The sequence below is a fragment of the Oncorhynchus keta genome, chromosome 6 (assembly GCF_023373465.1).
Source record: "Oncorhynchus keta strain PuntledgeMale-10-30-2019 chromosome 6, Oket_V2, whole genome shotgun sequence".
Taxonomy (NCBI): Eukaryota; Metazoa; Chordata; class Actinopteri; order Salmoniformes; family Salmonidae; genus Oncorhynchus; species Oncorhynchus keta.
The window spans coordinates 30,855,191-30,866,147 of NC_068426.1; the positions used below are offsets into that span (position 1 = coordinate 30,855,191).

The 10,957-nt window shown below is 41.3% G+C and overlaps 1 protein-coding gene across 3 annotated transcripts; it reads right to left on the bottom strand.

Annotated features, from left to right (window-relative positions):
• Positions 1-2,173: 2,173 nt before the first annotated feature.
• Positions 2,174-10,377, bottom strand: LOC118385385 (torsin-1A-like). Of its 3 annotated transcripts, none has more exons than XM_052521310.1 (6): positions 10,042-10,377; positions 5,608-5,729; positions 5,026-5,201; positions 4,057-4,184; positions 3,863-3,955; positions 2,174-3,700 (listed from the first exon to the last, which is right to left on the bottom strand). In XM_052521310.1, the coding sequence occupies exons 1-6, from the start codon at positions 10,229-10,231 to the stop codon at positions 3,456-3,458; spliced, it is 954 nt and encodes a 317-aa protein (XP_052377270.1). In that variant the 5' UTR covers positions 10,232-10,377; the 3' UTR covers positions 2,174-3,455. The 3 variants fall into 3 exon arrangements, with proteins under 3 accessions (XP_052377270.1, XP_052377269.1, XP_035628388.1); XM_052521309.1 differs by having other exon boundaries at positions 5,608-5,870; positions 10,042-10,375; XM_035772495.1 differs by lacking the exon at positions 3,863-3,955 and having other exon boundaries at positions 5,608-5,870; positions 10,042-10,365.
• Between the last annotated feature and the right edge of the window lie 580 nt (positions 10,378-10,957).

Sequence of the window (10,957 nt, forward strand, 5' to 3'; positions counted from 1 at the left end):
ACAATGTCCTTTCCCTTAGTTGTCCGACTCCTTGTACTCGTTCTGGAAGATTGGTCTTCTGAGGATGGCTAATTAGCCATTTAGATATTCCCATAGTGGGAAGAAAAGCAGTGTAGACACACAATTGCTTGGAGAGAATAACCAGGTGGTCCTGCTTGAATTCTCCTTCTTAGATACAGATACTCAACCGTAGCATTGATTGTTAAGAGGTTCCTTTGTCTTCTTCAACCTCGTGTTGCGTTTTGCGGTCGAATAATAGTAGACCTAGGCTGCAGCACGTGATCTCTAGTCTGATGTGTTAACTCTTAACACAAATGCTTTATACCCTGGGGGACAGAGGGCATTTACATCATTGTGGCACGCTCCCTTGGTTCCCTGAGGTGTAGCTAGTTACAAGGCAAGGTGTCAGACAACTAAATTCACAGTTCATCTTCACACAAACATTCATTTTGATCTGGATATTTCCAACACAACACACAGTATGTAAACATAATGTACATATTATTTAAAGTTACAATGTTTGTCATAACATCCTCATTTAACTTTTAATGACATCACAAAATTAACATTCATTTTCATAGGCCAACTGTCCTCATTTTGGTTGATGAAATAGAATGTCCCAAAGTCCATTTATTGCATTTGATAGTTCTGAGGTAGATACTCCATAAGGGACAAAGACATTACGATATCTCAGAGACCAGAACGGAGTTGGTCTGCTGCATTATAATATAATCAATGTACCCCCCCCCCACCACCACCACCACCACCACCACCACCACCACCACCACCACCTGATCCTCACAGGCATGTCATGACTACCCCCAAAGATAAACTTACAGCAGATTTTGAAAACTGTACACAATGCTTCTGGTGAATGAAAGGATTAAAAACAAATGCAAAATAGATGCAAGTAAAGGCAGATGTATCCATGTTTAGGTATTGGTAAACTGGGTATTGACAACAGTTATAAAATACACAATGGGTATCCAGTGGACAATATTTCAGGTGGTACATTTTCAATGACAATTAAAGGGGCAACCTGCAATACTTACAGCTGTCCAAATCTTTTTCAATTAACAATATGTACCCATTGATTCTTGAAGAATATAACCATCACATTGATCTCATGGACTGCGAGTCCTCTGTCGTTTAGAGAGTGTTGGCATTTGTCCGGCCCCAGTATCCCTCAGCCTAGATGAAGGAGTAATGCTAACTTGTGTCACTTGCATAGAGGGCGTTGGCGGAGCGGCATGTCCCCCGTGCTGGCCTCGGAGCCTCCGGGGACTGTGTGCCATGCTGTGCCAGAGGGGCAGATTGGGAAAGAAAGGCAGACAGGTCAGGTCCATGTGGAGGGGTGGTCAGGTCAACTCAGTGTGTTCCTCTCCAGGAAGGATGAGACCATTCGTGCCTCCTCCAATTCCCTTCTTGCTTGACGGTGCCATCGCTGCTGTGCCAGGTCCTTGGCAATGATTTCCCATTCCTGTAGAGCTCTACGGGCCTGCACATCCAATAGGTGACATCGTTCGTCAGCCTGTCGTTCCTCCTCAATCTGAAGCTCAATTTCCTCCAACGCTAGTAGGACAGCGGTCTGTGAATCGCTGAGGGCTATTGAATGGCGGCTGCCATGGCCACTTCCAAAGGGGTATCCAACTGTCACTCCGTCTAGAGTGCCTCAACGATTTCCCATTAGTTAAGGGGTGAGCGGAGCCTGCCTCAGGAAGCTAGTCGACCTGTGCGGTGGGAGTTACCTCCTCCATAGGGTCTTCCTGTAGACCACTTTCCCGTCCTTGGCTCAGAGGGGATGGTTGATGGCTGAAACGTACAGTTGATCCATCACCACTTTGAGTTCTGGTGGGCTTGCCCTTTGATGTGGGATACTCGACCACATAATCCTCAAGATAACCCGGTGCTTGTCTGGTTCTTCTGGTGCTGCTGGTGGCTGAGGATGAAGCCTTCCTTGTTGCTTTAGGCTTAGCTCCTGGATCTTTTATTTGTTCCAAGACCTTTCCCTCAGCTGCTCTTTCTTCCTCTCTCCTTCCAGTGGAGACAATTCTTCCTTCTCCCCCTCCATTTATTTTTCACCTGTTTTAGCTCAGTCATGATCCTGCTCGAAGGACCATTGAAAGATCAGTGGAATCTGTGTGGGGAGGAATGGATGAGACTGACGCAGGAATTCCTTTAACCATAAAGTGGTATATTTACTGGGTAGTATGTGCTGCATAACAAAGGAAACTGAATAACATGTATCCAATCAAATTCATAACATGTATACAATCAAATTGATAATCAGAAATATCAAATCATAATCATTCATTATTAACATAATTAGGGAATTCAACAAATCAGTTCATTAAGAAGTCAATAGGAATCATTCATTAGTCATTTATGCTCATAACCATTTATCATAATCATGAGAAGAATACAAACAGTGATTGGTTATTCAATCTATAATCCTCATTAGTTTGATATCAGAATCGATCAGTTCAGCAAACGATGACGTTTCATATTTCACCCTTTCAAGTGTCTTCATTACATATTAACCATATATCGTTTCGCATAATTGACCTGTGACGATCCGTAGGGCTGTGATCATTGACCATTCACATTACACAATAGGTTTGAAGCGTGCGCTCCGCTGTAATAACTATAAACAATAACTGATGGCCCACTCTCCCGATCGCAACAGATTGTTCAGTTGAAAGGTAACAGATTTCCGTGGACTTACATGGATTTATGGACACACAGAACTTCTAGATTAGACGAAGTTAAGGACGAGAAAGCAGCGAGATCGGGCGATGGCGATTTCCTCCTTTTATGGAGTTGAGATCTGTCGGACATTTCCACCTGACCGAATTAAAGCGCCCCTGGCCCAGCTGAGTAAGTGGCCATGAATTAAAGGATTCTTCCACCAACTCCATGGGCCTTTTCTACAGTACTATAGATTGTAACTTTAAACCACATTTGTTTCTAATGCACAACTAATTTTCACTTGCCACAGTTCATGTACAGCAGAATTCCATGAAAAAGGAAATTATTTGGAGATAATCATTTACAGAATATACAAATCAGGAACAAGCACCTTGATTGGTTAAATAGAATAGAGTTTCCCCTCTGTGTTTTAATTATATTTTTGTATCTCTTCTTAATTCCGCCCTCCTCCCTCTCAGTAATCCATCTTCAGGGAGAAGAGACCATCAGAACAAGAACGTTGATGTCCTCCACATGGTTGTGTTGACGCTGGGAGGCCTGAGGGGCGGGTCGAAAGAGCACACAGTAGAGTAGGAGGTAGATAGATACAGTAGCTGTTCTCTCTGAGATCTTCTACATTACCGTCAGCAACTTCAGACAGACTGATCAGACCGACAAACCACCTTTCATCCTAAATTACTGCTCATTATGATTAGATCAGTCAGTCTGCAGCCGCCGGAATCAACGTAGTTGGCCTCAAACATGCATTATGTGAAGTAATCTAGCCTTCTGTTGATGGTCTTGCAGCCCTTGGCAGAGAAGATCTTCTCGCTCTTGGGGAAATAGACCATCTCTCTGGCCATCTGGTCGACCACGTCCTGGTTGGGCTCCAGGCCCCTGGCGGACATCTCTGCCTTGACACACAGCAGCACGTGTCTGTACTCCAGAGGCAGGAAGGGGACAACGACGTCAACTAGGTTCCTGTCCATCAGACTCGAGGGCCACAACCCACCTACACAGAGAAAGGGAGGGACACAGTCATGAGATGGACAAGAAGAAGCTACCACCAATTGCTTACCCAATCCTCTCAGATGTACACAAGTGCCTAGGGGGTAAGGATAGTCATAAGATGGGCAGGTGCAAGAAAGGCAGATGGACAGAATATAGATCTTACAAGTTTTCTTTGTATTGAAAGTCTGAAAAGACTCCAATAACATCCCCATTCTTCTAACCCCAGGCGTAGTAACATAAAGGAGAGAATCCTGACCTTAGAGAAACATGTGCATGATTTGTTAAATATACAAATAGTTACCACGGTACATAAGGTAGACTTCAGCCCTAAAGAAGGACAGCAAATAGGTGGCTTACTCTTCTTGTTGTTGAACAAGGTCAGGGAGAGAGCTGGTTCTAAGTCATGCAATTTTATTTCCTCTCGGTCTCGACCTGCTTTCCAGAAGTCCAGGGCCTCCTGTGTTATGTGCTGTACTCCAGCATTGCTATGGAGATGAGCAAAACAAACTAGTAGATATTAAATTTGCACTATGCAGAAATTTCCTGGTTGCTAAAACTCGAATAGTTCGCCCAATTTCAGTTTATGTGACAAAATAAGCTTGTAGAGAATCACTGTACCATCTAAACCACTGTGAAATATATTTTCTACATCTAATAATATTGTTTCAGCTGTTTGAAGCTGGTGTAAAAAATAAATAAAAAGCTTAATGGGAAGCATAGAAATTGAGCACATAACTTAGACTTGCTTTCAAGTAGAATGGATCTATTACTCACATTTCTATGTGAGTTTGGTCAGGTCGCCCGGCAGGGTAGCCTAGTGGTTAGAGCGTTGGAATAGTAACCGCAAGGTTGCAAGGTCGAATCCCCGAGCTAACAAGGTACAAATCTGTCGTTCTGCCCCTGAACAGGCAGTTAACCCACTGTTCCTAGGTCGTCATTGAAAATAAGAATTTGTTCTTAACTGACTTGCCTAGTTAAATAAAGGTAAAATAAAAGTTGCATATTGCCATTTTAAGCTGGGTTCAACTTTCTTTTTCTTCCTCACTGGTCCGGACATGGGGTAGTTTATAAATGCATTAGGTTCATGTGTAGTTATTTTATTTGCAAAATAAAAATTCAGAACTAACTGAAGTTACGTTTTGGGGGCCATATCTGATTGACAGCAGACGTTTAGGTAAGTAAAACCATGGTTACTACAACGAGTCGTTAAATTGTGGGGAAATAGGATGATGTATGTCTAATATATTTGCCTATTTTTTTTCTTTCAAAAGTCTCCAAAAACAGCACATGAATTCTTATCACACACTGCTAGTCTGTCTGCCCTACCTGAGGAAGATGAAGATGGCTTGACGGTACGAGACCCCGTCCAGATATTCAGAGTAACCCAGGTAGGGCTTTATACAGTCGATCAGGCCAGGATGCATCTTGTCCATCTTGTCAAAGATGAACATGGAACGTGGGCAGTTGGTGACGTTGCCTTTGATCCACTGCTGCAGCTGAGACTGAGGGAAGGTCACAGCAGTAAAAACACAGACTTATCTACAGCAGTGAAGATCGCACACAGCATAGACGCAAAACACATTTGAAAAAAAAAAATCTGATGCACATCCTGTATCATATAGAACCCTCAAAGTCAAATCTTTGACCTGGAAGCCAGTTCCACTGCTTTTTTGTTCGTCATTCTTCCCATCCAACCAGGGATCGATTTAGACCTGGGACACCAGGTGGGTGAATTAATTCTCAGGTAGAACAGAAAACCAGTATTATTCCAGACCTCGTAGGGTAAGATTTGAATATCACTGATAATGAACATCAACAAGAGTGTTGTTGTTTTTTACAGCCTAATTCTCCATTGATATTTCACTGCCAGTTACTTGGGATTATAATATAACAAAATATATGTTTTACCTTGTAGTTCTCAAGCTGACTCCAATTAAGGAAGTGAGTAGTCACAAACTGATGGACGAAACTGCTGGCCATGCCCTCCTTGTAGATGTTTTCAGCTATCAACTGGCTGACGAAGTTCTTCCCTGTGCCAGTCCAGCCATGTAGAGAGAGAACCAGGGGCTTTATAGGGTTTTTATTGTTCATGAAACCTGTTACAGCTTTCTGGATGACTCTGGAGGCAACATGTTGACCAAACAGCTTCTGATCTAGGGCCACTTCCAAACCTGATGACAGGGCAGGAGTTGATTATTTAAGTGTCAATGAATGGGATGTGCTACGAATACACCATTATTTCTATACACATTATAGGCGGTTATCTTAACAACATGATTAGTTACACATGTAGGACACAGCTGCTGAGTAGGCTAGTGGTGCACGGGTCAGCCGCTCGTTCACTCGTACCCGGCTTCAATTGCTAATAACCTTTCCACAACCACCCGACTATATGTGCATCTCCAGTCGAAAATTAAATCTAGAATCTGCTTCCTATATCGCAACAAAGCATCCTTCACTCATGCTGCCAAACATACCCTCGTAAAACTGACCATCCTACCGATCCTCGACTTCGGTGATGTCATCTATAAAATAGCCTCCAACACTCTACTCAACAAACTGGATGTAGTCTATCACAGTGCCATCCGTTTTGTCACCAAAGCCCCATACACTACCCACCATTGCGACCTGTACGCTCTCGTTGGTTGGCCCTCGCTTCATACTCGTCGCCAAACACACTGGCTACAGGTTATCTACAAGTCTCTGCTAGGTAAAGCCCCGCCATCTCAGCTCACTGGTCACCATAGCAGCACCCACTCGTAGCACGCGCTCCAGCAGGTATATCTCACCAGCCACCCCCAAAGCCAATTCCTCCTTTGGTCGTCTTTCCTTCCAGTTCTCTGCTGCCCATGACTGGAAGGAATTGCAAACTTCTCTGAACCTGGAGACTCACGTCTCCCTCACTAGCTTTAAGCACCAGCTGTCAGATCAGCTTACAGATCACTGCACCTGTACATAGCCCATATGTAAACAGCCCATCTATCTACCTACCTCATTCCCATACTGGTATTTATTTATCTTGCTCCTTTGCACCCCAGTATCTCTACCTGCATATTCATCTTCTGTCGATCTACCATTCCAGTGTTTAATTGCTATATTGTAATTACTTCGCCACCATGGCCTATTTATTTCCTTAACTTACCTCATTGACTTAAATGTAAATTTGCACTCACTGTATATAGACTTTTTGTTTTCTTTTGTTCTACTGTATTATTGACTGTATGTTTTGTTTATTCCATGTGTAACTCTGTTGTTGTGTGTCGAATTGCTATGCTTTATCTTGGCCAGGTCGCAGTTGCAAATGAGAACTTGTTCTCAACTAGCCTACGAGCCTAATAAAGGTGAAAAAATAAATAAATAAATGTGATAAATAGAAAGCTGTGAAAACGACCCAACATGTTTCTGATAAATTCAGTTTGGCTTGGATGCATATTTTGTGGTTAAAATACGTTTAGCTTTTCTGATGCTGATAAAGTGAAGGTGCTAACTGCGCATTCTCTCAAGATGCTGAATGAAAGAAATCATATTTCTCCACTCCTGTTCCCGAGTCAAAATTGTGCCTACATTTGGTGTATCATTTTACTGCAAGAAAAGCTTAATTCTGTAGGAGTTACTGTAAAGGCTATGTGAGAGGTTATATACTTAGTGTCCAGATTTCAGTTTCCATTCTACCCATCTGAACAGTAGGCTAGGCTAGTTCCCTTGACGTGCATAGGCCTATTTGAAGTCTGTCAAATGTGTATAGTGCCTCACAATCACACAGAACAATCATCCTTTTTTTTTTTTTTTACCAATTCCCCAAATCTTTCCCAAACATTACCTTTCAGGCACTCCCTTATTATTTCGCAGCTTTTCTCTTATCGAATTAAACTCAGACAATTGTACAGTTACATGCATAGAATGTGATTGTGGATAGTTAATGTTAATATAATAGTTTGATTGAAAAGTTTAAATGCTTTGCAAGAAGAACGATTTCCCTAATAATCCTGTTTTACGGCAGCATCTGAAATTTGGCTACCTGATAGCACACTCATACAGAAAATTGTCAAAATAAATATTCTACCATGTTATTTGTTGGAAGCATATTGGATTGAGTTTGGACATATGTTTGAATGTGAAACAGGGGTGCAACACCCACTTGGGAGAGGTGCGTTTTTGGTTTAGTCTACTGTATGACAAAAGGGGTCTGTATTGAATTTTTAAAAATTTAGTCGAGCAGTCACAAATATATTATTATTATTTCATGGCGCAAGAGACGTGATTTGTGCCCTTCTAAGTGGACTAATCCATTGAAGAGGCCGCGGGATGCCACAGCTCAAGAATATGGGGATTGTGGCTCAGATGCACATCTCTCTCTCCAGAATGCTCTCTTCTGCCATTTCGTGGGTATTCATTGTGTGAATTGTTTACTGTGTCTATCAATTCCCCATTACATACTACTGGTGATGTAACTTACATTTACCATTGATTCCCACATTTTCTAATCTGCAATGTTTGTTTGTTTATGGTCATTTCTGTTAATGCATTCCATATATTTGTATTAGTCATTTACCATTAGTTCTCATTGTCGGAGTGGACATGAGTTTTGCAGAAATCACAACCTATGTTACACTTGTGAGAAACAAGTTTGTTTTATTTCATTACACTTACGAGCTGTCAATTTATTAATCGTCTTGTTTGTTATGAGCCCATTTGGGGGATGTCTGATAGTATCTCTGATTGTCTTAACTCACCCCAACTAATGAGCTGTGGAGCTTCTCAAAGTAATTTTTCTTCACCTTCAAACAGCAAGTAAACAGAGTAGTTTGACAAACAATTGTGAATGACAACAGGTCCTCAGAATTTAAACATTATTTTCAGCTCTCCCCTTTCGATAACCAAAGCGGAAAATGTAATGCTCTGATCCAGTGGAAACGTCATAAAATACCTGATTACTTCTTATCCCTTGCACAGAAAGCCTACAGCTATGTCTGTCCCAAGATCACTGGCACTGGAAACATAGGGCCCAGAATATTTTATACAATGACTCAAGTTCGCTAGCATGAGTTTTGGGGTGACCCAGTTGATAGTTGATACAATGTTTCAAGATCGATGCAAACATGCCATGAGTAGCCAATGTAATTTATATGATTTTTTATTTTCTACCTGCATTGTTGTGTTGGCTTTATGGAGGTCATTATTACATAGTTGGCAAATGGCAATAAAAGTAACTTTTAGATTTGTATAAATGTTATTAGATAGAATGTTGATTAACCACAGACAATGATTGAGACAAAGACTATCATCAATTAACTGTTCCACAAAAATGTGCATATGGAAATCATAAGTGGCACGCAAATTGTTAGAAATGGTAAGAAATTGGCACTCCAAATGGAGAAGGTTTCCTACCACTGGTGTAGCCTATTACCAGCAACTTCAGGAGCATACCTGCAGAATCTGTGAAGGCCAGCAGCAGCAGGAGGGTCGGGAACATGTTTTATTTATTCTGGTTAGGCTAAATTGACCTCTTTTTTTTAAATCAAAAAGTGTGTTTAAAGCATCTGACTAGTTGAGTACATACAGTTGATTATGAAAAAACATAACACTTGGATTAATCGATTGGTCAAAAAAAAAAAAGGCTACTCTTGGTTGACCAATATTTTGTTGGGTCAAGGACAGCCCTAGTATAATGAGCTTTAGATCCACAAAAAAAAACTGATAGAGGAACCCGTGCCAGTTTATTTCACCCTCACTTCTGCGCCCCTGATGTGAACTAGTTCTAAGAAGCATGTCCAGGCTGTTACACAACCGGCTGTGTTCCGGAGTCCCATAGTGCGGCGCACAATTGGCCCAGCATTGTCCGAGTTTGGCCATCATTGTAAGTAAGAATGTTCTTAACTGACTTGCCCAGTTATTTAAAAAGGGGAAAAATTATACACACAATTCACTCGTGCCAAACTAGTAGGCTTGCGCTAACAGTGCGGGTACATGCACAGATCAAACACATTTGCCTCCGTCTATCGATTTTCCTGCCCGTTCCCATTTGGCGAGTAGGGTGTAGGCTATTTGGCGCGGGTACAATTAGGTCTTAAAGCTTAGGTTTATGCTCCAATGCCAAATGAATGAAACTTTCATGCAGCCTAATATATATATATAAACTGCACAAGACTGAAATCCATAAATGTAAGGTATCATTTTCTCAAGCCGCACACCAACACAATATGTAACGACCCTAAAGTAGGCCAACGGTATATTGGAGATCGATAAGCAATTTCAAGATTAAAACGCAAAAGGGCTGACTGTGTCTACATGGTCAAGTAAACCACGTTAACACAACCATTTAATATGTAGTTGTACACATACCTGTTGAATTAAAAGCAATCCATTTTGAATCGCAACTTTCATATACATAATTGTAAATTGTCCGCCCCACTGCTGCTAGGCCTACTCCCACACCGACCACAAATGTGGTTGAGATTGGTTCGAACGCATTCACAAAACCACTCGATATCAACACATAATATACGAAATATGTTGCGTATGTTGCTTTCATTTTAACTTCAAATAAACATTTAGATACCTAGTTTATAATTTAGGAACGAAAAGACGTAAACAGTCCAAGTCAACTATTTCCTTCTACGTAATCATTATGCGACAGCAAAAGAAAATCTGCAGGTCGTCACCAGGTATATTCTAGCCGCAACTATGAAACGCGGATATTTCCGATTTGCTAACTGGTGTTAGTTATACACGTGCAGTGTTCAACGAACCAACAAATCGGGCATTTCCGAGTTTCTTAGTTCCGAATAACAGATGAACGCGGCATAATAAATGGCTAAACCCCTCATATTTATACAAGTTATGTTCTTACACCCCGATTTTAAACAACCCTAACTACACCACTAACCTGAAATGAAGACCAAAAAGCTACATTTTATGTTCATTCATTTTTACAATATAGCCCATTTTGACTTTGCTGGTTGTCACTCGTTACCACAGCCACAAATGGGATCGCATTCAACATCCGCTACGTTCGGCCATGTTTTTTCACATGGATGTGTTTCAGCATTTTAACGGTAAAACTACAAATTATATTCAAAAAGCCTACAATGTTAAGGGACAGAGGTGTTCTGAGTGAGCCTGAGAACTGTAAGTAGCCAAGGAAGGACCACAATGTATTTACGTACTACAAATGAGAATGTTTTTTTCTATGTTTTATTATTAAGTTGCAACACCGTTAATTGGAAATGCCCCCCAATAGTATAGCCAAAACACCGCA

What these genes read in the sequence shown, in the direction of transcription:
- LOC118385385 (XM_052521309.1), bottom strand. Translation starts at nt 10,231, where the DNA reads ATGAAAGCAACATACGCAACATATTTCGTATATTATGTGTTGATATCG. An exon ending in CTTGTTCAACAACAAGAAGA is followed by an intron (nt 3,956 to 4,056) that starts GTAAGCCACCTA and finishes TGTTTCTCTAAG; the next exon opens with GTCAGGATTCTCTCCTTTAT. An exon ending in TTTCAATACAAAGAAAACTT is followed by an intron (nt 3,701 to 3,862) that starts GTAAGATCTATA and finishes TTCTCTGTGTAG; the next exon opens with GTGGGTTGTGGCCCTCGAGT.